This window comes from Panthera pardus, unplaced genomic scaffold, assembly GCF_024362965.1.
Source record: "Panthera pardus isolate Hobbes unplaced genomic scaffold, ASM2436296v1 HiC_scaffold_18, whole genome shotgun sequence".
NCBI classification, from domain to species: Eukaryota; Metazoa; Chordata; class Mammalia; order Carnivora; family Felidae; genus Panthera; species Panthera pardus.
Window position 1 is genome coordinate 33,820,370 of NW_026526743.1, and position 25,216 is coordinate 33,845,585.

General features: G+C 42.6%; 1 protein-coding gene across 3 annotated transcripts in view; it reads left to right on the forward strand.

The window, feature by feature from the left end:
• The window catches only part of NUP93 (nucleoporin 93), a 103,877-nt gene that overhangs the window by 63,085 nt on the left and 15,576 nt on the right, over positions 1-25,216 (forward strand). For all 3 annotated transcript variants that reach the window (XM_019455885.2, XM_019455886.2, XM_019455888.2), the window contains 5 exons: positions 4,932-4,994; positions 10,033-10,161; positions 18,977-19,051; positions 21,081-21,170; positions 22,734-22,873. In XM_019455885.2, coding sequence (XP_019311430.2) covers positions 4,932-4,994; positions 10,033-10,161; positions 18,977-19,051; positions 21,081-21,170; positions 22,734-22,873 — 497 coding nt within the window. The remainder of the gene's footprint in view (positions 1-4,931; positions 4,995-10,032; positions 10,162-18,976; positions 19,052-21,080; positions 21,171-22,733; positions 22,874-25,216) is intronic.

Consider the following 25,216-nt stretch of genomic DNA (forward strand, 5'->3'; position numbering starts at 1 on the left):
GGGAGCCACACCGGCATCACGGCCTCGGCCTCAGCCGCCAGAGCTCTTTGAACTGTGTCTGTGAGCATCTGTGCTTTCTCTTGATTTATTTTGTGCATCCATTAACAAGATGTGCCTCAAGGTATCAGAAAAGCCTAAGAGAGTTTATTTTTGGGGTCTGGGAAAACTCGGAATTTTTTGCACAGGTGTTAATGGTAATTGCTTCTTCACTTTATTTCTTTTTAACTTACGAAAGGGTTCAAAGGTATGTTCTACTTTCAATAGCAGGAGAAACCTTTATACATTACAGGGCAGCCCACTTCCTCTGTTAAAGATGGAACACGTGGCTGGAGATCTTGGACAGCTGTACAGTGTGTATTGTTCCACAGCAATAAACAGTAATAAGAGTTTGAGACGCCATAGAGTTGACATCTAGAGCAATGATTTCCAGCTTTTTGTCTGTGATCCTTAGAAGCATTATATTTTACACCATGACCCACTTCATACATATAAATGCTTTCAACTATATAATTGAAAGGAAACTTTCACAAAACAGTGTTTACGTATACCACATATCTCTGTTGCATTTTATTTCATTAAAAAAAATGCTAATCGATTTCATGACCCATTTACCGGTTCTGACCCACATTTTGAAAAACACCATTCTCAAGGAATGCCACAAACTTGATATTTATCTATTGTCTCATTCTTCCCCTCACTGTGTGACATAAGGGGAAGAAATGAATAAATATTCAGTCATAAAATATGTTTATTCTACCTTGATTTGCTGTGATAGAGACAGTATGGTAGGATGGAAAAAGGTAGAAAAGGGGTCAGAAAATTTGGTTTCTAAGTCCAGGCTTTGCTACTAACGAACTAGGTGATCTAAATAATATGGAACCACAACATTGTAGGGTTGATAGAAGCTCTAGAAACCGTCTCGTTTGGCCCTTTCAACGTTTAAACCTATATTAATTAAGGACCTGCATTAAAGTATGATCCAGTTAGGCAGCCCCGAGAGATAGCTTAGTATTGGGTTAAAAGCAAGGACTAGACCCAGATATGTGTAATGCACACGTAGCATGGCGTCATCCCCATAGCCATGAAAGGGTTCGCCTTTACTTGTACTGGTATAACAGAATTCTCTGAGCCTTCAACTCATCATTTGTAAAGGGGAATAATAGGGGACAAAGAAAACAAACTAAAGATACTTTGCTTCCCTCTTGGACTCCCACCTGTTTAGAAAGAAAAGGAAGTTTTTCTTTATTTTCTTGATTTAGAAGAAAATAAAATATAGAATAAATAGAAGTACTATTCCCTAAGTGTCTTGGTAACATTTGGTCTCTTGACAACTGTGTTTAAATTTTGCCTCTTCCTTATCCTTGTTGGGGTCCCGTGGTCCAGTTAGTTAAATGCTCAGATTCTGTTTCTTACCTGTAAAATGGGGAAGGGGTGGATGGGGGCGGGGGGAGTGATCATGCCTGTTTTTTCATATTGTTAAAAGATTAGCCATAATGTCTTTGCATTGCTTAGAGCAGCGTCTGGCCCTTAGTTGCTTGCTGAATGGGAGCTGTTATATGTTATAGAAAGCTTGAAACCAAAACGCATTCAAGGAGCCAGTTAGAAGAGGGTCAGTTTCCAGGACTCTGGCAGTGAGGAGCAGTATACAGATGGGGAAGTCAGGAGTAGTTATCTTACTTAGCAGGCCGGTAGATGTTTGTGGAGTGTTCTTTTACTGAGTGGGCTGGCAATAGACCGGTTAGATGGGAGACTCTGAGCAATTAAAAAGTGCTTGTTGGCAAGAAGAGGGGGCGTTAGGGATGTGGTGCTGTGAGGGTCACAGCTAAATGACTGGCATCTTAGTGGGAGGTGACCAGGGTCTTCTCTGTAACAGGGAGCCCCACCCGATGAGAAAAGGCACCTTCAGTTCACCCTTCACGCCCTCAGTCCTACGGAAAGCCCATTCTCTGATGAGCTCTAAAGGCATGTCTCTGGGATGCTAGGTGTTAGAGGTGCCTCACAGAAGGAATTGGAAGGAAAGGAAACATGTGGAAAAGGGAAGTCAGGGGAGAGATCTGTGCGAAACTTGGGCTGAGGCAGGTATTTTTCTGCCCGACTAGTTCTTTAATTTGTTATTTTCCCTTGAGGTGTGTGTTCTTTAAAGGAAAGTAACTGCCACTAGATGGCACACGGATCCCGGCACTATTCCCACTGCATAAATTATTATTCTTTTAAAGATTCTTTTCAAAAGATAGGTCACCAGTGTGTTGTTTTTGAAAATAAAATATGATATGTAGCCTTTTTTTAGTGTTTCATTTTAGAGAGGAATAAAGGATTAAAAATTGAAATTCAAAATCTACGTATCTTGGGGGTCTAGTTTGCACTATAGAAGAAAGCTCAGTTGTTGAGGTATGTAATGGCTCATGGTCTTTGTTCATAGGAAGATGATGTCTAAAATGTGATGCTCATGCACAAGTGGTTGATTTACTTATTAGTGAGACTTTTGGAATGTAGGTTTATAGTGAATATTTTCAAGAGGAGTATAATCTGCCCCTAAAGCACCATCTGTTTTTCTTTCATTCATTACTACTTGACATTTCATCTCTTAGAAAATTTGGAATTGTGTTTCTTACAGAAAATTATGTTGCTTTTAAACAAATGTATCTGATTATTGCTTTGCATCTGTGTTTTAAGAGTGTGTGTGTGTGTGTGTGTGTGTGTACACGTACCTGGGTTAAATGTGGACGTGGCTACATTAAAGGAATTGGATGGATGGGCTGGTCACTGGAAAGAGCAGAGGAAGTCCAGAGGGAGCACGGGGTGCTGGGCACAGCCCCTCCCACCCCAACTAAAAAGAAAAAAAAATGACACCAGGCCTGGTTAGGCAGTGGTTGTCACCCCCCTACCCCAGAGGTGGCTTGTGTAGACAGTCCACCTCCCAGAGCAGCAGCCGGGAAGAGGTGCAGCAAAGCACAGTCTATGCCTATTCTTTGTTTGTGAGCAGCATTCAGTGACAATTCCATAGCTTTGTTTATAAACTGTGATACTAAAACCTTTAACTTTAGCCAGTAAAGACTGCTTGTGAAAGGGAAATTACAGTAAAGGTTTGTTGAATTGATTCATTTGCTGGGAAGGGTATAAGGATCTGTTAAAATCCTCCCCATCATCTTGTGTCTGGTTTCCCATCATCTCACATCTGGCCAAAGGCAGGGATGTGGTGATAAGCTGCCTCCTTCTGAATGCACCACACAGGGTCCTAACTTTATGTGCTCTGGTTTAGTGAGGCCACTGCATTAGCAAACAAGTGACGATGCCTTTCCCCACCCCACCCCACCCCACCCCACCCCACCCCACCCCACCACACCACCAAATAGCAGCGTAGGTATTTGGAGCAGCCTTCATGTTGTGCCCTCAGCTGCCACAGGGACTGCCCAGAGCAGCCTATGAGAGGAGCATTTCCTGGGCTCCTGGCCATTACCCTTGTTCATTCCAATGTATTGCCAGGTTGGGGTGTGACAGGTGTGGGAGAATCATGGGCGACTACGTAAGAGATCAGGGAAACCTAGAATATTAGTAATATTTTATTTAAATTTATATGCCCAACTATAGTACCTCTCCCCCCCCCCCCCCCAGCCCGCACTGTTTCCACCCCCCCCCCCCCATAAGAATCAGCAACTTCATATCTGGGACTGCTTGAATAACATATATTAAAATGTTATAGTTGTTAAAATATAATAGGTGACCAAAAATTAACCATGGGGAGCTTGGGTGGCTCAGTAGGTTAAGCGTCTGACTCTTGATTTTGGCACATGATTTCGTGGTTCGTGAGTTCGAGCTCTGCATTGGGCTCCATGCTGACAGTGCAGGGCCTGCTTGGGATTCTCTCTCCTTCTCTCTCTGCCCCTCCCAAGCTTGTGTCCGCTTGCTCTCTCTCAAAATAAATAAATAAACTTAAAAAAAATTAACCATACAGTAAATTTTTTAAATTTAGCATATCTTAAATAATGGTTTTTTTAATTTAGCATATCTTAAAATCTTTAGCTTAACTCTACTCTGTATTATGTTCCCTCAGAGAGTTCATATTTTTGGGCATTTCTCTCTTTGATGTCACCAACAAATCTAAATCTAATTGATTCCAATAATAGAGCTACATGTATTAAACCTTGAGTCAAGCACTTGATTGCATTATCTCATTTAATATTCATTTTACATATGAGTAATAGAGAGTTTGGGTGACTTTGCACAATACATGCCATCAGTAAATGGAGGCACCATGATTTGAAACTAGGTCTGCATTGTGTTACTGTGTGGTTGTGTTTTGTAGGCATTTAGCCCCGTGCATATTTAACCAGACTTGTGGACTGTCTTCTGTTCCTCCCACCCATATTAAACAAGCAGCTGATATCATCGGACCTGAGATAGGGAGTACACATGGCAAAACCCCAGAAGAAATGTGTAGATTTTGGGGGGAGGGTATCCCAGCCATTGACAAGTGGAAAACACCTGGATGAATGAATGGTGATGCTTCTACTGCAGTAGGAAGAAACTGGAGAATGAATTGAAAGCAATAGAGAAATCTAGACCAAGAAGCACTGTGAGCGGCCGCATAGGTAAAGCTATATCTGTAATGTGGGCCGGTCGGAAATACTGAAGAGCAGTCTTGACTGTTCATTCACATTTGATATGTTTACAGGACGTGGGACTCATGCTACTGTTCCATGGGGACTTTACTTTCTAACGGCCATCATGTGCTTCCCAGAATGAAAGGAACTAGGAAACATCTGGAAAAACCATCTGTTCTGATGGTTTTGAGTTAAGAAATTTCTGTCAGGGTGAAGGTGGACAGGATAGTACATATCCTTATAGTTATTTTTTCCCCCTACAGTATACTTTTTTGATTACTTGAAGGTTAATTTTAACCTCAGTTGTGTCATTTTCCCCACCTTTCCTAGGGTTTCCTGAAGAATGAGAAGGACAATGCCCTGCTGTCTGCCATTGAAGAGTCTCGGAAGAGGGTAAGAAACGGCCCTAGCTGAACTGTGAGGGCATAGTGTATACCCGCAGTACAGGTTCTGGAAGCTGCAGCTTGTGTCCTAGACCCAGCTCTCCTACTTAGTTAATTCACCAGAGGGAGTTCTAGGGAGTTGGAGGAAGATACGATGCTTGTATCTGTGTGTGTATTTAGTAACTGAAATGCATCTGAAACATAGATTCGCCAGTTAATTATTAAATTAATCCTGAAGTGGAAGGGTCAGACAATTCATTTATTGCAGTATAAGTGGTATTTTGATTTCTACTGAATCAGCAGTTCAGAAAAGCAGGTATGAGACCATCAATAATTTTCCTTTGTTTCTTTTCCTTTTTTTTTATCATACAGTTTGACTTTCTGTGTTACCTTTTATATTAACAATTTCCCCAAGCTCTTAAAAAAAAAGGCTTGGAGCTTGGTGCTCCAAAGGATGATAACTAAGTCGGTGAGAGCAGCAATACTTTTCATCAGGCATTCCCTCAAGATACTCCAAGATTGTTTACTAACATGTGTTATCTCCATTTTTTTCTGACAAGAATTAAAAGAACAAAATCTCTCCAAAACATCCCATTATGGAGTGAGAGATTTTTTAGGCCACTGGAGTCCTTTACGGAGGGAGGAGGAAGGTTAGCAGTCATGTGAACTTGGTTCTAAAAATGCAGCTCTTCCCCGGAAGGAGGCTGGAAGGGTTCATGCCAGTCTGCCAACGGTGGCTGTCTTGGCAAAAGTGAATAGGGGTGAAGGGAAAACCTCCGTTTTGCTGTTTACTTTATAACTCTTATCAAGTAAAATATGTTTATGTATTATTTATGTCGTTTAAAAAAATAATAAAGAAAACATACGCTTCTCAGTGTGCTTCATTAAAATGTTCTTTGCAGGTGGAAATGTCTCAGGAGGGCTGACGTGAGTGAGATAGGGCAGCAGGGGAGCTTGCCAGCTCTAATTTATAAGAAGATGTTCCGAAGTCATTTCTTTAAATGACCGAAAATTTTAATTATCAGAGTAAAAAATCCCTAAAATTTTATTAAGTATATTTTTGGCATTAGTATTTATCCCTGGAAATAGAGGAATTCACTTGATTCAGATTTGAAAAAAAAAATTTTTTTTAATGCTTTTTCTTGTTCACACTTCAGTGAGTTACTCACCAACATTGATTCTCCTGCTGTAGAGAACCAATGAAATTAAATTAGGATTGTCAAATGCCACTGAGCCTTATTAATCCATTTACCCTGCGGAATGTGTTTCTGGAATTGGCAGCCTCTGAACGTTGTGCCATACTGAGACTAAATGTGCAGCCAGCCAAAACATTTAAGTGACATACCACAGTGCAAAATGTGTGCATATGTATTTGTGAGGGAGATGTTCCGGTGTTGGGGGCCGGCATGGGGGGAGACCTTTCACCTCTCTGGACACCAAGAGGCTAACCACTGAGCAAGAATTATTTTCAAACAAAAGGTGAGCAGCTTCCTGGCATTTTGGTGGTAATTTCATGTTTGAATAACTTGCCAATGTCCTGCTGAAATGCCAAGAAAACAAGCTACAAATCCACAAATGTGTCCTATCTTTTTCCATTTGGTGCATCCCAGCAAAAACAGAACAACATTATCAGAACATATGTAGAGTTTCTAAAAGCCAGCAACAGCTCAATAATAAACGGGTGTGAAGTCAAAGCATATTGCCCTCTTCCCTTTATGAAATTGGGGTTCGAGTGCTCCCCACCTGTTTTTAATTCAGTTGCCCAGTTCTCTTCCTGCCTTCCTTTCTTAACTGTGTGCAAAGAGATTTACACACGTAATGTGAAAGATTCCAATTTAATTTATAATTTCTCCACTGCTCTGTCATTTTCTGTGGTTTGTCTTTCCTTCCTTTTAATTTTTACACATCCGCACAGCCTTTGAGGTTATTCCTTTTCTCTTCCCTTGGATTTCTTTCCTTCTTGTCCCTACTGTTCCCTGCCTTTCACTTTGTCTCAGACCCTCACTGTCCTTCTCTTAGTTGTCAGTTAGTAGCTCTGTCGATCCTCTCTCACTAGCTCTTCTGGTTGACACTCTTCTTTGTACCTAATCCAGTGGTTCAGATGTGGGTCTAAAGGGAATAGGCTGGAATAGGGCAGATGGGTGGCTGATCATTCCTGATTAGCCCACAAATTCAATGTTCATTAGCTCTAATGTAATTAAGATAAGCTGGAGGTTGCATGGTCAAAGGAAGAGAATTTTAATGTTGGGCCATTTATTTTTATTGGAAGCTCCTTATCACACTAATGATGAATGGAACCACAGTGCTGTTCATTCAAGTTGTGGTGCTGTTTCTGAATGAGTAGCCTGGCACACTGCTCAGATGTATCTGAGGATTTGAGCCCAGAAAACTGCCAGTTTTCAAAGGACTTCCCTGTGTTCTTGAAACAGGAGTTCTTGGCACGTAGGTGGGCAGCCTGATGAATAGGTATTGCTTAATTCCCACTCTTAATTCCCATTAAGGGTCACTCTGACCCTTAAATGGTGCTGGAAGTGTGTCCCCACCGTCCTTATCAACAGGGTCTCTGGGTAGTATATTGTCTGTTTTCTTCAGCTGCTTTTACTATTCTGCCTTTCTTTATCAGCCAGAGGGCTTATCCTTAAGAAGAACTCTTGCATCAGTCTGGTGTCCTGGGTCAGTACCACAGCTTAGTGCCTCACCTGTTGCAAGCTCAGAAAGCTGTACGGTCCGTCAGCCTTCCCCCACCTCCTTATTTCTGCCTGCCCTGGTCCTCGTGCCACATCACCCTTCATTTTCCGTTGCTGGGAGAGGCTCACCGCTGAGGGAGTTGTTGGTTTGACCACTAAGTGGGAAGAGTTGAGAAGAAATTGCAGTTCACTTGTGCATGATTTCTGGTTATCCTCTAGGGAAATCACCCCTTCTCTTACCCTGCCACCGCCTTTCTATTCCAGCGTACTTCTCTCTCTTCAAAATGTGGAGCTCTCATATTTCAGTTCACTAATGTAACGAGAGAAAGTGATTTTTTCCTTGGATATTTTTTCACTCTAGGCTGACTGGAATGGTTCCTTCTGCCTGACTGCAGCAAGAAGCAAGCCAGGTGGAAGACTGTAAAGTTTATGATTATAATTTCTCCTGTGTCTTTAGAATACATATTAGAGAAGAGTTTCATTGATAAATGGACCAAAATCAGACTTGCAGGATATGCCAGCCTTCTTCCTAATCATTTGTGTGTGTGTGTGTGTGTGTGTGGTATCTACCTCTTTCACATTTTGATAAATATTGGTCCATACTCAAACATCCCATTGGTAGGAAGAGTGTATGTGATTTTTCTAGCAGTTTCCCAGAGCTCATGTATATGGGTATTATCAGTATAAATTATGTGTTGCCAAAAATAAAATAGGCATCGCTAATACTCATTCCCTTGGTGCTGCCTAATTAGATGCCAATCTGATAGCAAATGAAATGGCTTTTTGAAAAGTGGGCTTAAGCTGATGGGAGACATGGTCTGCCAATTAAAGAATAATAGACTAAGAACTTAGGTCATGATTTAGTGTGTCTAGAAGTTGCTTTCACTGATCTCTTCAAAAGGTTTTGTTTTGTCTTCTTCCTTCCCTCCCTCCCTTCTTTTTTGTCTTTCTTTCTTTCTCTTTTCTTTTCTTTCTTTCTTTCTTTCTTTCTTTCTTTCTTTCTTTCTTTTCTTTCTTTTCTTTCTTTCTTTCTTTCTCCTTTTCTTTCTGAGCACCTTTGTTTTGGCAACAACCTGCTGTATCACCACTAGACAGGAGTGAGGTTTGCCAGACATTTCAGTAGTGACTTTGAGCACAGTGGTAGGAAACCTGATTGTAGAAGGCTCTGTTTTTGTTTTACTGATTTGCCTCCTTCTATGAAAATATTACTGTCTCTAAAAAAAATAAAGACACTGGGAGAATCTTTAGTTTTTGTCTTTTCTTAGATGCTTATTAAAAACCATGGATTTATATAATCCAATTAAAAATACTTCAGTTTAAACTGTGACAATTGTAATATGTAGCCTTATTTCAAAGGTTTAAAATATATATTTATCTTAATGAGCGAATGAAAAGATGTTCAACATTGCTAGTCATTAGGGAAATGTAAATCAAAACCATGAGATAACAACTCACACCCATTAGGATGGCTACGGTCAAAAAAAAAAAAAAAAAAAAAAGTCCAGAAAATAGTAAGCGTTGGCAAAGAGGCAAGGGTGTAGAGAAACTGGAGCCTTTGTGCATTGTTGGTGGGAATATAAAATGATGCATCCTCTGGATACGTGGAGGTCCATCAAAAAAGTAAACATAGAATTACCATGTGATCCAGCAATTCCACCTCTGGGTATATACCCCAAAGAACTGAAAGCAGGAGCTTGAAGAGAGATCTGTACATCCATGTTTATAGCAACATTACTCACAGTAACCAAAAGGTGGAAGCAGCTCAAGTGTGCATGGACAGCTGGATGAACAAAATATGGCATGCACATACAATGGAATATTACTCAGCCTTAAAAAGGAAGGAAATTCTGCATACGCTGTATAGCACGGATGACCCTTGAGGACATTATACTGAAGGGAGTAAGCCAATCACAGAAAGCAAACATTGCATGATTCCACTTAAATGAGGTACCGAGAAGTAGTTGAAGTCCTAGAGATGGAAAGTGGTGGTTCCCAGGGGCTGGGGGAAAGAGAAAATGGAGAGTTAGTGTTGAATTGGGGACAGGATTTCATTTTTGCAAGATGAAAGGAGTTGTGGAGTTTTACGGTGGTAGTGACTACACGACAGTCCGAACGTACTAATATCCTGAACCGTACACTCAAAAATGGTTAAGAGGTAAATTTGTGCGTGTATTTTACCACGATTAAAACAATCTCTTTAACGTGTTAGACGCTAAGGATAATTTTTTTAAAGTAGATTGCTTTTTTTGCTCTACTTATGGAAAGATGAGAATCTGAGGGACTTTTGAGTTTCTGTTGAACTTTAAAGGAAACTGTGTTGTTTTCCTGTTGGGGTCATCTCCCTCTGTTCCTCTCTGACAGACCTTTGGCATGGCCGAGGAGTACCATCGGGAGTCCATGCTGGTTGAGTGGGAGCAAGTGAAACAGCGAATCCTCCACACACTGCTGGCGTCAGGAGAAGATGCGCTGGACTTTACTCAAGAAAGTGAGGTAGGTTGAGCCCAAAGGATAAGCCACTGCCGGGGCGCCTGGGTGGCTCAGTCGGTTGAGCGTCCCACTTCGGCTCAGGTCATGATCTTGCAGTTCGTGGGTTCGAGCCGCACGTTGGGCTCTGTGCTGACAGCTCGGAGCCTGGAGCCTGCTTGGGATTCTGTGTCTCCCTCTCTCTCTTCCCCTTCCGTTCTCATTCTCTCTCTCTCTCTTTCTCTCTCCTCTCAAAACATGAATAAACGTTAAAAAATTAAAAAAAAAAAAAGATAAACCACCACTAATAAAAATGTGACGTCGAGGAGTGCTTGTCTGCTAGACTACTGGCAGTCTTGGCGCAGGTGATCACTATCTTCCCCCTGGAGACACTGTCTTCACTTGGCCTCCAGGATGCCCACATTTGCTGGTATTTCCTTCAGCATGTCTGGCTGTTTCTGCTCAGTGTCCTTTGCTGAATTTTTCTGACCCCTTGACCTGTAGATGTTTGGAGTGTCTGGGACTCAATCCCTGACCTGCTCTTTCTCCCTCAGTCACTGCCCTGTTGATCTCATCTGGGCATGTAGCTTTAAATACCATTTCTATGCCGAAGACTCAGATTTACCTTGCAGCCGCCAACCCCGGACTCATTTATCTGGTGGCCTCTTGGTTCTGCTAGCATGTTTCATGGCCATCTCAAGCTAAACGTGTCCGTACCCGAGTCATGATAGCAACTGCCCGCCACCTCCCTTTCCATGCCAGCCTTCTCTCCCCACAGAGTTTATCCTCTCTACAAATGGCAATTCCATTTTTTCACTCGCTCAGATCAAAAACTTCAGATTCAGTTGTGTAATAATGTGAGCAACTGACCCATAATGGCCATTCCTTACTATTGTTATAAAAAAAAGTAGTTTCAGATGACTTAGAGGTGCAGATTCAAAAGTATAATGTAAAAATTACCATGTAAGACATTTCAAGTAATGTTACCAATACTTCCTGGTAAATCTTTTTCCTACAGTTTGTTTCACGGCTAGCTAGCATTCATTTCTCACAAGAGAGAGGACACCTGAGGGTCAGAGAGACATGTAATATACTGGTTAGGCTCAGGAGTGTTGGCTCCACACCATCATTCTGTTCAAGTCTGAGTTTAAGGTGAGTGGCTTGGCAGTTTATCATGCCTACGGGGTAATGACTGTATACATCCCATATCTACACATCTGTTCCTGACTTAAAAACCAGTTTTTTCCATGAAGTTAGCCCCCAAATAAATGCTAAAGACCTTTGTGTTAGGAAATTACTCATTAAGGACCCTGTTCCACATTTCTTGCACTCAAAGACTTCAAAGACTAAGATCAGAGTCTTCGGGAAAGAATTAATGTGTAAAACCCTTGGTCAGCCTAATGTTTCATTCTCTATTTCTTGTGAGTCTGAATAGATAAGTAGAACAGCTCATGGTTTTATAAACTTCAATTTTTAAAATGGTGTTAATAGGTTGTGGTCTGTATTGGGATTTGGAAGTAATTATAAGCTGCTAATGAGATGTTCTTTTTTGATTGCTCTTTTCTTAAAAATAGGTTAGTCTATTTAGAAGAATTCTCTTCCTTGACCTCCAGTCCCCTTGGAAGAAAGTTATCGATACTTTTGCTGTTCTCTATTGTGACACCTAGCAGAATGGATAGCTTTGCTGTAAAAGCTGGCAAGGGATGCAGATGGTTCTCTCTTCAGATTACCTAGGGAATTGCCATTTTCTGGAACCTTCTAGGTTTTATTTGTTGCTGTTCTTTTGAACTTCTTTCCTGAAGTATAATATATATACAGAAAAGTGTGCACATTATAAGTATGCAGTTTGGTGAATTATCACAAATGGCACAGACCCAGATGAAGAAACAGATGACTACCAGCACCCCAACAACCCTCCTTGTGTGCCTTTCCAGTCACTGCCTCTCAGCACCACCAACGGAACCACTGTCCTGACTTCTAACATCATAGTTTAATTTTGCTTGTTTTTTTGAGCTTTATGTAAATGAAGTCATACAGCATATGCTCTTGTTCCTGGCCTCTTTTGCTTGACATTCTGTATATTGTTGCATGTAGTTGTGGGCCGTTCATTCTCATGGCTGAGTAGTATAACTACAATCTATTTATCTGTTCTTGGGTTGATGGACATTTGGATAGTTTCTGGTTCTTTGCCTTTATGAATAGTGCTATTGTGAACGATCTTGGAGGTTTCTTTTGGTGAACGTATGTTTGCATCTCTGTTGGGTACAGCTAAGAGGGGAATTGCTGGGTCAGAGGATATTCAGCTTTGGTAGGTCCTGCCAGACGGTTTTCCATAATGGTTGTATTGATGTACCCTCCCACCAGCAGTATGTGAGAATTCCATTTGTCCCATACCCTTGCCACACTTTTTTGGGGGGGAGGGGGGGTGTTTTTAAAATTTAACCATTTCTACAGGCTTCTCCCTTGCAATTTTCTTCAAGATGATAGAAAGGTGATGTACGTCTCCATTTGGGCAGACATTTTCCTCTACCCTATTTATAGAGTCTTCATGGTATGAAGGCCAGAGATAGGCTTTGGAATTCCCGGGCCTGGGGGGTCCTTATTATAGATGGCTTCTCAGGAAGAAGTGTCCTAAGGAATGTAGAGCATGTGCACAGTACGGTGCCTCGCCCGGAATGGCAGAGAATGTGCACGCAGCACATCCCAGCAGTCTTTATAGTGGGTGTTAGTGTTTGGTAAGCTGCACATTAAGTTTATTTTAATCATTTCAATATGGATTTTTCCCTTTTTAGGGATTTCCCTTGGTTTATAAAGTATCTCCAGGAATGTGGGGTGCCTGGGTGGCTCAGTTGGTTAAGCGTCTGACTCTTGATTTCAGCTCAGGTCGTGATCTCATGGTTTGTGAGATCGAGCCTGGCGTGGGGTTCTGTGCTGGCAGCACAGAGCCTGCTTGGGATTCTCTCTCTTCCTTTCTGTCTCTCTTGTCTCTCAAAATAAATAAACATTACAAAAAAAAAAAAAAAAGAGAGAGAGAACACATGTGCTTTGAAGCAAGGAAGAGGCTTTTGGAATCCCTGTGCTATACTTGCATGTGGTTAGTGGGAGGAAGAACACCCCCAGTGCTACACTGCTTGCATGACAGCACATGGGGTTTGAGCAGTGTTGGGAATCCTTGGTGTATCTTAGCCAACTTTTAAAACAGTATTTAAAAGTCAACTTTTATCTAACTTCTGTACAGTCTAGTGCCTGTGTTGGTTTTAGACATAGTCAGTAGATGGGTCTGTAATGTATTGTCTGGGAAATGACTGAGCCTAGCAAGCAACAGGCTCCATTGAGAAGCTAAGTTGTAGCTTAACTGCAGATAGTGAAGGTAACATTTCACACCGTGATGTGCGAACACTGTGTGTTGAATATAATGTCTCGTTTTGATAACGGACTTAATACCAAATTTGTTCAATTCCCGGTCACAGAACTCTTCTACATTTTAACGTCTCTGAAATCAGGGTGTGTCTTAAATCCAGTGTCATAATTTAGTTGACAACATTTTTTCTTTCCTGGTGGTGCATAAATAACATGTCTTAATAATAGATGATATATTAAGATTCAATGCAGTACAGTAAAGTAGAGACCAACAGAGTTTAATTGGAAAACTCCAGACTGCATGATTTCAAACTGTGTTTTATGACTCCCTGGTAGTTTCCTGGGGCCGGGAGGTGGGGGAGGGATTTGTTTCACATATCAGAATTTGAATAGGATTTCAAGTATAGAAAGCGCTCTGCGGTTCTTTCAAAAAGAAGTTTAAAAAATCCAAACGGGCCCTGGGGCACCTGGGTGGTTCTGTTGGTTAAGTGTCTGACTTCAGCTCGGGTCATGATCTCGCAGTTCATGGGTTCCAGCCGTGTGTCAGGCTGTGCACTGACAGCTCAGAGCCTGGAGCCTTCTTTGGATTCTGTGTCTCCCCCTGTCTCTCTCTGCCCCTCCCCCACTTGTGCTTGCTCTCTCTCAAAAATAAATAAACATTAAAAACATTCAAAGAGACCTTTCATTTTAACATCATGCTGTATCATACCTGAGCACCTCCTTGCACAGTATGCTAGTGGTAGAAGTGTATGGATACACTTTTGAGAACTCTGCCACCCCCTCCCTCCTCCCGCGCAAATGTAACCTCCGACAGCGGTGCATGTGCTGTCCCTGCCAGTTCCCTCTCACGCATCCATGTGCACATTGGTCCACGTACGTTCATCTGATCAGTATCAGTGTATTCCATAAATGACACAATTTTATATATTAAAGTCTACAACTTATCATTATGTTTTGATTTTTTTAAACTTATTTTGGAGGCTTTTCTAGGTTAGTACATGTAGGTGTCTGCCATTTTTTAGTGGCTCGACAGGTTTCATTATTTATTTATTTTTTTTTTTTTTAAATTTTTTTCAACGTTTTTTATTTATTTTTGGGACAGAGAGAGACAGAGCATGAATGGGGGAGGGGCAGAGAGAGAGGGAGACACAGAATCGGAAACAGGCTCCAGGCTCCGAGCCATCAGCCCAGAGCCTGACGCGGGGCTCGAACTCACGGACCGCGAGATCGTGACCTGGCTGAAGAGATCGTGACCTGGCTGAAGTTGGACGCTTAACCGACTGCGCCACCCAGGCGCCCCACAGGTTTCATTATTTAAATGGCCCAAGTATTCTTCCCACTTTGTCCGTGAAGAATGAGGCTCCAAAGAAGTTAGATGTCATTACCAAAGGTCAGGCAGTTAGATTGCATTTAGAACCTGGGTCCTCTGGTCCCCAGTTGGTATTTTTCTTCCTAGTAGTACTAGGCTTCTGTGTACAGATTTTATAGCCAGCTATTGTGAATTAATCACTTTAGTTCCATTTTGCTTATGTAAAACCAGACATTCCACTTGGCAATTTTATGTGTGTGTGTGTGTGTGTGTGTATGTGTTTTAACTCCATACTTCTTTTGCTGGGAATGCTAGTTACATTCCTTCCTCCCTAACTAGAATGTGCCCTTCTTGGGAAAAGAGTTTATTTATATCTGGAGAGTCTTTGTACAAAAGTAGTTGCTTAATAAAAGCTTGTGATTCCCTCCTGCCACCCTCCAGCCACTTCCTACCTGATCTGGAATGCTCTCTTACTGTTTTGGGAATATCGTCTACTCTGAGAAGACTCTTCTCATGTCTGTGCTCCCAGAGGCTGCTGTTTCTTCACATATCGTGTCTCTAGACTCCTGGATGAGTCCCTCTCTGGCCCTGCCCTCTCATCTTCTCTGCCTTTCTGGTCTCTGATTCCCTGCTCCTGTCGTCCTCACTTGGTGCCATCAGGCCCCAGTGCAGAGAAACCCACATGTCCAAGGGGTTCAGAATGTTACTCCCACACAGCATACTGGTGGCTGCTTGCCCAGCCCTCAAGCAGCTCCTGGGTTTGAAATTCCAGTGAATGTTTGCTGGTTCCTCAGCTCAGGAATGTGCGTGTACACATCCAGTTTCTGGGATAATTGACTTTATGTGCGGTGAGATGGAGACTTGGCCAAGGGCAAATGAAGGAAGGCTACCCTTGAAAACAAGAGCATTAGGCAAAATTAATTTAAATGGAAATTTGAAGGCTGAAAACCCAACTACTTTTTAAATGGATAATTTTAAAAATTAGGTTTTAGTACTGGAAAATATTTCTCAAGGCTGTTTATGTATATGTAGCTGAAACAACTGTGTCCTTGCAGAAATGTTGTTCCCGTTTTTATCCTCTTAGTCATTCCCCTTGATTAGGCTACTGGAATTAACAAGTTTAGTGCCCTGTGTTTTTAAGAAGACTTTGGGATCATCAACATTCAGGCGGTTAGTTCTGTTCTGGAAGGGTGGCTGGCTGTCGAATAGAACAGTCCTCAACTATGTGTTACTGGGAACCCTCAGAGTTAGCAGAGAAAATGAGCTGCTGGGAGTTCTGTTCATGCAAGGATTGTGTTTATTTTAGAAAAATGACATGAGAATTTCCAACCAGCACAGACTGAAATATTTTAGGTTATGTTTCTGTAGTGTCCATATCTATCCATTGGTGTTCACTATAGGATTTATTCCTACGTTCATTATGGTTGTTTATTTTGTGTTTAAAAAGTGGTAATAGCTAGTGTTTATTGGCCAGGTATTTGGCCCTGTGCTGAGTTCTTTCTACTTATTTCTCACAACAATGCTGTGCGGTAAATACTATTTTTCTCCTTGTTTAATCTTTACCACAAACCCAAGGTGGATACCATGACCTCCCCTGTTTCATAGCTAAAGAAACCGAGGCTCAAAAGAAGCAGTATATGCAATCAAGATCACATGGCTAGTGAGTAGTGGAGCCAGGATTTCTAACCACTGCTCTCTGGTTCTTTGATGGCTGTCCTTGGAAAGTTGCCCTGGGCTGCCCTGGCAGACATTGCGGGGCCAGAATGTGCACTCAAACCGTGGCTGCACTGCCTCCTATTGGAGTGACCTCGGACAGGCTGCTTTCTGTGTGCTTTGGTGTCTTCATCTATAAAATTGATAGAATAACAGTATATCATCTTAGGGTCGTGAGACTTAAGACAGTGCTTAGCATATAGTAGTGCTCAGTAAGTGTAGCTGTTATTATTATAACCTGGTGGTTTTCACCAGTTCTGTGTTTCAGATAGGAATGCTTTCAACTGTGAGTAACAGAAAATCCGTTTCGGCGGCTTGCCTAAGGATTTCTTTTTCTCACCTAACAAGAAGTCCGTGGGTGTGGAGAGTGTGGGCCTCCATTCAGTTGTTCTGCGGTGCCGTCAGACACGCAGCGCCTCTCTTTGTTCAACACCGTCCTCGGCACATCCCTTGAGGCACCTCCCTTGAGGCTCACAGGATGGTTGCTGCAGCTCTGCACACCCCATTTACATTGGGAGAAGGCGGGGGCGTTGATCGGCCATGCGAGGCTCTTCGTGCTCCCTTTACCAGAAAGAGCAGAAGCTGTCCCCAGAATGTACTCCAGACTTGTGCTTCATCTCATGGACTAGAACTAGGGTTCTCGGCCACTCCTAGCTGCAGTGGAGGCTGGGGAAGGGCATATTCGGTAGCTTGTAGAGGTCAGCTCATGGGGGCCTGTTGTTAAATTTTCAGAAATTTTGCTGTCTATCTGATACTCCTTGGGATAGCTTGAAATCGGTCATGGCGGGAGTACTTATATCATGGAAAGCGGCCAACACTATAGATCAGGCCCCTTCCCCAAGCTGGTTGTTAAATATTTACCAGCACACTGTTAGGTATCTTTAACTCCATATGCCAGACAGGGAATGGAGGTGAGAAGTAAGGATTTGAAATGGTCGTTGGGTCATCAAGCCAGCAGCATCTGCCAAAGTCAGTAGACTGTTTAATGTTTTTAATAGCAGTGACTGCAGAAAATCAGAATTGAGGAGGACCTTCTGAGGTTGTCTAGGGCATCCCCTTCATTCAACTGATGGGAACCTGAGGCTCCAAGAGAATGTGCTCTGCCCCAGACCCCAGAACCAGGGAGTCCAATGGCCCTCCTGGAACCCAGGTGTCCCAGTTCATTCTTGAGAACTTGAGGGCTTACATCTCACCTTTCTGCCTCCTGCCCTCTCTCCTCCCTATGCTACTCTCCGTCCTTACCCACACAAATATTCCTTTTACCAGCTTTGGTAGTGCCAGGATGTTTTGCTGCTGTCTTGTCAGTTTTCCAGAAAACCTATTTTAAACTCTCCCACCTTTTTTTTTTTTTTTTTCAAGATTTTAGAGAATACAGCATTGAATTTTTTTTAATGTTTATTTATTTATCGTGTGTGGGGGGGGGGTGGTGCAGAGAGAAGAAGAGAGAGAATCCCCCAAGCAGGCCCCACACTGTCAGCACAGAGCCCAACATGGGGCTTTATCTTAGAATCATGAAATCATGACCTGAGCTGAAAGCAAGAGTCAGCTGCTTAACCGACTGAGCCACCCAGGCGCCCCAGCACTGAATTTTTTTTTTAATGAGAGAAACTTAAAGAGTTTGCTATAGCACAGTATAAACTATAATGTAGTGGAAATTTCAGAATATACCTAATGGGAGATACCTGATTTTGACCCATACTTGATTACAGTAGGGAATGGAGCTTAGCTGAAGATTGATTTAGTCTTTCTTCATAAAAAAAAAAAATGTAATCAACTTTTCCCTATGTTTGTGTCTAATTGTCCCCATAGACGGTGGACTCTCTGGGGACAGGCTCCATACCCATGGCCTATTGTCATCCCTGTGGCCGTGGCACTTGCACTCAGCTATACGGGAGACAGACACTTCGCAGACATTTACTGAAGCAATGAATGAATGAGTGCCCAATGTAGACTAGCTTCATATCTTCAGATGTAGAAAGTTAATCAGCAGCTGTTCTCTTAGTGTGGATTCTGGATTGGAAATGCCTGAATCTTCATATTGTAACCCTTTAAGCCCCAGCCCCTTCACTGTCTGATGTGACTGATGGAAGGAAACAGGAGGCCCACAAATAACAACAGCTTCGCTGGTGGGAACACCTAGAGGGAGAGGATGGGGTGGAGATGGGGCTTGGGATTGAACCGATTGTTGGAAAGATATGCATTTCCAGGAACAGTCATTGACGTCTCCTTACAGTTTATTTAGCCTCCTGCTACTTTTGAGTTGGGTTTCATGCCTGCTCCCTTCTTGTGTATTCATAGGAAGGGAGTATTGTCTTATTGAAACCCCTAAAATCATCATTTTGAGGAAGTCTGACTAGGCAAGAGACTTCTCACAGCTTAAAGATAAACGTATGTTTATAAGATTTTTTTCTTTACATGACTAAATGCTGTTCTTAATGCTGCCTGTGTATTTACCTACAGCCAAGTTACATCAGCGATGGGGGACCCCCTGGTCGAAGCTCTCTGGATAGCATTGAGATGGCCTATGCCCGGCAGGTGAGCATTCTCTCAGAGAAGATCAAAACCAGGAAAATTCTATGTGAGTGCTCAGGGGAGTAAAAGAGAACCAAGACTTCATGTGAAAGTCAGACCCTGAAATCAAGTTGGGGTTTTGTTCAGAGGACTGGTTAATATTTTGCCACCTCGGTCCCTGGAGAATTCCATCAAATTGGGTAATAGAATGACTCACATTTGACTTAGGGAAATGGAAGTCTGCCCTCTCCCCTGACCCAAGGCGTCTCATTTTGTATTTGGCAGTAGCCCATGTACAGTACAGCCTTGAGTAATTGCACTGCTTAGCAAATGGAGTTCTCTATTAACCTGAATTACCTAGTAGGCTGATGGTATAATCAGAAATCTTTCTTCACCCCTTGTGGTTGAGAGAAGTTTTCTAAATGCTTTTCTGCCTTGGTAGGCATAGTGTATTTACCACTCTCTAATATTGTTGTCCTGGAGAAGCTCATGATATTTTAGGGGCTGTGGCTCTGGCTGTATGTGATGGTCACACAGTGGCATGGGGTTGGATTGGGATGCTTTGTGGCGAGCACAGGGACTGTTGGACTGAAGCTGCCCTAAGGAGACAGTACAGACCTGGAATTGACTTTTTGAATAAAACAGCGCTGGCTGCCTGTGTGTTTTATTCTGATTTGCCGCTTTCCTACACAAAATAGTATCAAGAAGGAGAAACCATCTTGTTTCTTGAATTGAGGATGGTGAGCTTGCACCCCTTTGTTACGAACAGTTTTCTAAGTCTCTCTCCTTGGGCGTACCATTGCCAGTCCCTCTCCTTCCAACTCCCTTGTGTTTTATTAGTAGGCCTTCATTTATTTTCTGCTCCATGTTTTAGATTGCTCTCTTTCTCCCTGCCACACCTCCATCCTTTAAATTTCATCTCCCTCTGTGGCTGACTCCTCCCACTGCCGCGGCCACCACCAGAGTTCAGGCCTCATGAAGTTATAAGCTTGTGAGCAGAGAAGCTGTGCCTCTTTGTCTGTGAAAGTAAGACTCCATGAAACTAACATTTTCCAGACTCGGAGCACCATGTCCCGTTTATGTGGCTATCCCACCAGAGGAGAGTGAATCTTTATATCCTATGTTGAACAAAAAACCTTGCAGAGGGGAGGCCCTTAATAAATGCACAGTGAGTGAATAAACTCCACCTTATCGTGTAAAAACCATTTTATTTCATCCTTATAATGCCCCTGGAAGCTACACGATACCGTCCCTCATACAGAGTAGGGGGCATTGAGGTTCAGTGGGAGTTCTGATCTGTCGTCTGACCTCACTACTGTGTTCAGTCCTTGGTAGGGCAAGGACTTCACAGGCAAAGAGGAGAACCTACGAGTTCTTAATGTCATTATTTTAGTTCTTTTAAAATAAAATTCAAAGTAATAGTGGTTTTCCCGTACCTTAAACACCACATAGTTCCCTTTTCTTGAGAAAATTTTCCTAAGGAGCAAGGATTCTTTCCTGGAGAAGTGGGTACTCCAGACACACGGCGACTGCTGTTCTAACCCATGTGGAGGATTGCAGCCTGACACTCTTTACTCAGTCTACCAGCCTTGGCCTAGAGCCATTCAGTCCTTTTGCCAGCAAAGATTACCAAACTTTGCCCCAGGTTCTTAGGAAAGCAGCAGCCGAAGTCTTCCCATCGTCCTGTCTTCCCCTTTGGTCCTTGCTTGCTGGAACTGGGGATCTGCTGGGTGGAGAGGTGCAAAAGTGCCTGTGGTCTCCTCCACCGGGACCACCCTCCTTCCATTCTTCAGCTCTTAGGAGGGCTGGGGTAGCAGTTAGTTTGGGTGTGTTGATGCTGCCTTCCAAAGTTAAAGGCACATCTGGGAAGCTGGCCAGAGGCCTTGACCTCCAGGCAGTATGGATAGCTCAGCCACACTGAGGAAGGAAAGGTTGGCTGAAGCTTCTGGTGCTGACTGTTGGGCAGAAAGCTGGCTTCGGAAGTGCCTTAAGAGGTTTTAAAAAGAAGAGGAGAAAATAGAAATGGTGCCATTTACTTTGCTTTTCATTTCAGATTTATATCTATAACGAGAAGATTGTAAATGGGCACCTGCAGCCTAACCTCGTGGACCTCTGTGCTTCCGTTGCAGAGCTGGGCGATAAGGTAGCGCCCGGAGCTAACCCAAGGGGAGACGCGGTGTCCTGTGTTCAGATGGGATTAGCAGCTTGCTGACTGGGCAGAAACGTGCTCAAGAGACGCCCTGCTCTGTGGAATAAAATGTTAACTGTCCTTCAGAGTTTCATTTTAAATAGCTTTGGGGTGGTTTTTTGATGATGATGCTATGTACGTGTATTTTTAATGCATCTTCAGAAGACCCAGCCGGGATCAGTTAATGGGCACAAGAGGTCTCCTTAAGATGTATTGCTTTGAAGTCCTGTCAGGCTTCAATTCTTCCCTCACCAGTTTCCTTCCTTAGACTAACGGACTCTTTTACAAGAGCTGAATTGTAAAGGTGATGTGGTTTTTACACCCGGGAGCCCATTAAACCTGACTCAGATGTGATCTTTAGGTGCGTTCTTTGTATGCCGCTGGCTCCCACCCTCTCTGACTCCCCATCTTTATTCCTGTCCCTCAATTCTTATCCCTGGCCAGTTTTCTCACCCTGGGTGGAAAAAAGCAGATAGGTGGATTGTTAGGTGGCCAGGAGGAATGGGAGAAGGAGGGAAGAATATAATGGAAGCAAACACAATCTTACACAGATTATAAGTATTATTATTATTTTGGTCCTTAAAAATGCATCCAGCTTTTTTTTTTTTTTTCTTAATAATAAAATACAAGGCAACGCAAGCAAATCTAAGGAAGAAAGTCAAGAATCCACCTACCATCTCACCACCAAGAGTCACATTTGGGTGGATTTTCTACAGTTTTAGTTTCTGAGAACATGAAAACAGGATTTTGTCTCTTTTTGTGGGAGAAGTGTAAACCTGCTTTTCTCATCAGTGCTCTCTTCTAAGGATTCTTAACTTTAGAATATTGCAGAGCATTCAGGGAATCCATTTTTAAGGAGAGATTTACAGACAGGAGGATTCTTGGGAGAGGGAGTCCCATATGTGTGGTGGTAACACAAAGGAGAGAATGCCCATTCCTTTCCTGGGAGGCTCTCATGGAGGCGTCTTTTGAAGGGAGTGAGTGGGAAGGAAAATGGGAGGCTGTGACACTCACAACATGGGGTAAGAGCAGCGGCCCCTGGAGAGTCTCTGGGAGGACAAAACCGATATATTATTTAGGTTAAACTCTTTATTTTAAGCCTTAAGAAACTCAAATGACCTTGTAAGGACTGAAATGCAGCTACTTGAGTTTAAACTCCTGGAGCTTTGGACAATTATAAATGTATTCACTCTCTTGTAAGGAATAACCCACTGAGATTCAGTGTTCCTTTTACTGTTGTGTGGTCTCAATTATGTGGGTGGTTATGTCAGACCTGGAATAGAAACTGATCTGAAAACCAGCTCGGGACAGGAAGGTGCTCCTCGGAAGATGGAGTCTAGCAGCTGGCAGGGCACAGGCGCGTCTTCTGTACTGAGCTTCAAGCCTGAGGGCCTCAGACGGAGGACATTAACCTCTTCCCCCTCCTTACCTTCTCTGCCTTTGAGGTCAGAGCCTCGAAGAGCCAGACCGTTTCTCCAGCCCTGCAGCGTTGTCACGTGCGGTTTCATTTGTGCGCAGAACATCTCTGACATGTGGAACATGGTGAAACAAATGACAGATGTGTTGTTGGTGCCGGCGACCGATGCTCTGAAGAGCCGCAACAGCGTGGAAGTGCGCATGGATTTTGTCCGGCAGGCCTTGGCTTACCTCGAGCAGAGGTAAGGCAGCCCTGGCCTAGCGGGGCTGGCTTCAGAACCCCCCTGAAGTCAGCCTTGTCTCGTGTCTAGTAGTCCTTGGGCTGAGTGCCCTCTCTCTGGTATAATTTAAGCAAGGTTGAGCGAGGCTGAGAGATACAATCCTGCTTTCACAAACACACTTCTTTACGGCCTGTTTCTGCAGCAGTATAAAGTCATGGTGAATGGGAGTGCTGTTAGACTTTTCATTTTCTCTTTCTCCACTCTCTGGCCCTCGGTATGGAGACATCATGATTATTAGGCCGTGATGCCTTAGGTCAGGATCCTGTTCCCTAATGTGGTTCAGCCGTTACTTCTTAAGCTCTTTTGTTCTCTGAGCATTTTAATTTTTACAGCTGGCAATATTATCACCTTCGAGCCTTAGGAAGAGTCCTTGAACCTTTATTTTCTTTCTGGCTCTATTCTGTTAATCCCTATGCATCTGGATCCTTCCCAGCTGCTAATGCCTGTGATTTGTGCCTGGGTTTCTTTGCCACCTCCTCACTAAGTGGAGTCGGTCACTGAGGGGGTTGTGGCTATGCCCTTGTGCCCTGTCATCCCCTTCATTGGTAGGACCTATGCCATTCATCCCTCCCTGTGGACCCTCCTTTCAGCTCTGAATTTGCCAGCAGGGGTTGTCATGAGTGTGCAACGCACCCTCTTTATTTCAGAGCCACGGTGCTGGGCCTCTGCTAGCTCGAGAAGAGAAAGCCAAGTTGAATACACTTGCTAAATTGCAGTTCTTTGCCAGTGAGCTGTGCAGCTGCCGGTCCCCTTATAGTGTGGTTGCCCTTTATCAACAAAATAATACTTCATTAGGAAGTCCTAAGATTTCCTTGTGCATTAACTGAGGTGATTCAGACTTGGTATAGCAGAGAATAGGTTTTTATCAAATACTTTAATAATTATACAATAGTCACATGAGATGAATGCCATCAGACAAAAACTTCCCTTGTTAAGAAAAATTTGGAACTCCAAATGTTTTTTATTCTTTTTTACATAGGCACAAAAGAGCTTATAGAGTATTATAATAGGCTTTTGCTAAATTTTTTAATGTAAGTTTTGGGTATATTGATATGGAGCCATAAAGATCCTAATGTATATGGTAATATTGCTACAAGCAGCAGAGTAAGAGTCAAAATTTCTGACAGTATATAAAAACCTTTAGGACTGAGTTTTTTATAATGTTTGATTTTGAGAGAGAGAGAGAAAGAGACCGAGTGCAAATGGGGGAGGGGCAGAGTGAGAGGGAGACCCAGAATCTGAAGCCGTCTCCAGACTCCAAGCTGTGAGCACAGAGCCTGACATGGGTCTCAAACCCTCAGACCGTGAGATCATGACCTAAGCCAAAGTGGGACGCTTAACCGACCGAGCCACCCAGGCGCCCCTAGGATTTTGGTTTTTTAATGGGTATATGACTGCTCGTGACTGCTTTTTCTTTAGTAAACCCACTCTTCAACATTGGTGCTTGACTTCACCAATGGTACAAGGCTTTTCTTGATTTTATATCTGGTAAGCCATCCCATTTATTTTATTCTCTTCATTTTGCTTATTTAATTTTACATATTTATTTGTCTTAAAAATTCTTTTTTTTTTCCCCTTAATTCCTTTGGCAGCACTTGGGAGCTACTTGGAAGTTTGCTGTCCACAATTACTGTCACCCTATTGCCCTTCTTTTCTAGGGGCATCACTCCCCACCGGTATCCTTTTCAAGGATTTGTTGTCATTTCTTGATAAAGGGACTATTTCATGATAATTATACTCACTTTTTAAAGTAGTTTTGCTGGTGCGAATCGTGATGGCTTGGCAAAGTAGACCCAGCCCCAAATGGTTTTTTGCAGATAAGGCTGAAAATGTTGAGAAAATGTAGGACTGGTATAGAAAAATGCCAGAGGCTCTTGTACCTTTTCACATTTCCTCCCCCCCCCCACCACTTTTTGATATGGGAATATTTTGTTTGATTTTGTTTTTTGTAGTTATGATCCAAATGTGTACAGTATGTGGTTTTATGTAGTTTGCTTTTTAAAACTTTATCAGTATCATTTTGCATAACTGCATCGAATTCCATTGAGGTGTTTTTTTTTTGTTTTTTTTTTTTTTGGTAATTGACATTTAGATGTTTTTCTGTGTCTCTCTCATACTCTCATTCTGTTATTTTACTTAATCTGGTGTTGAATATCTGTGCATATGGAGCACCTGACTTTTTGAGTTAGTCTGTTTTGTTTTGGACAAGAAACATATTTAGAAAGTTCTTTATTCTGTTAACCCCATATCTGAATATCTGTAACTAGAACCAGTTAATCTTAGTATGGAAGCACCTTAAAAACA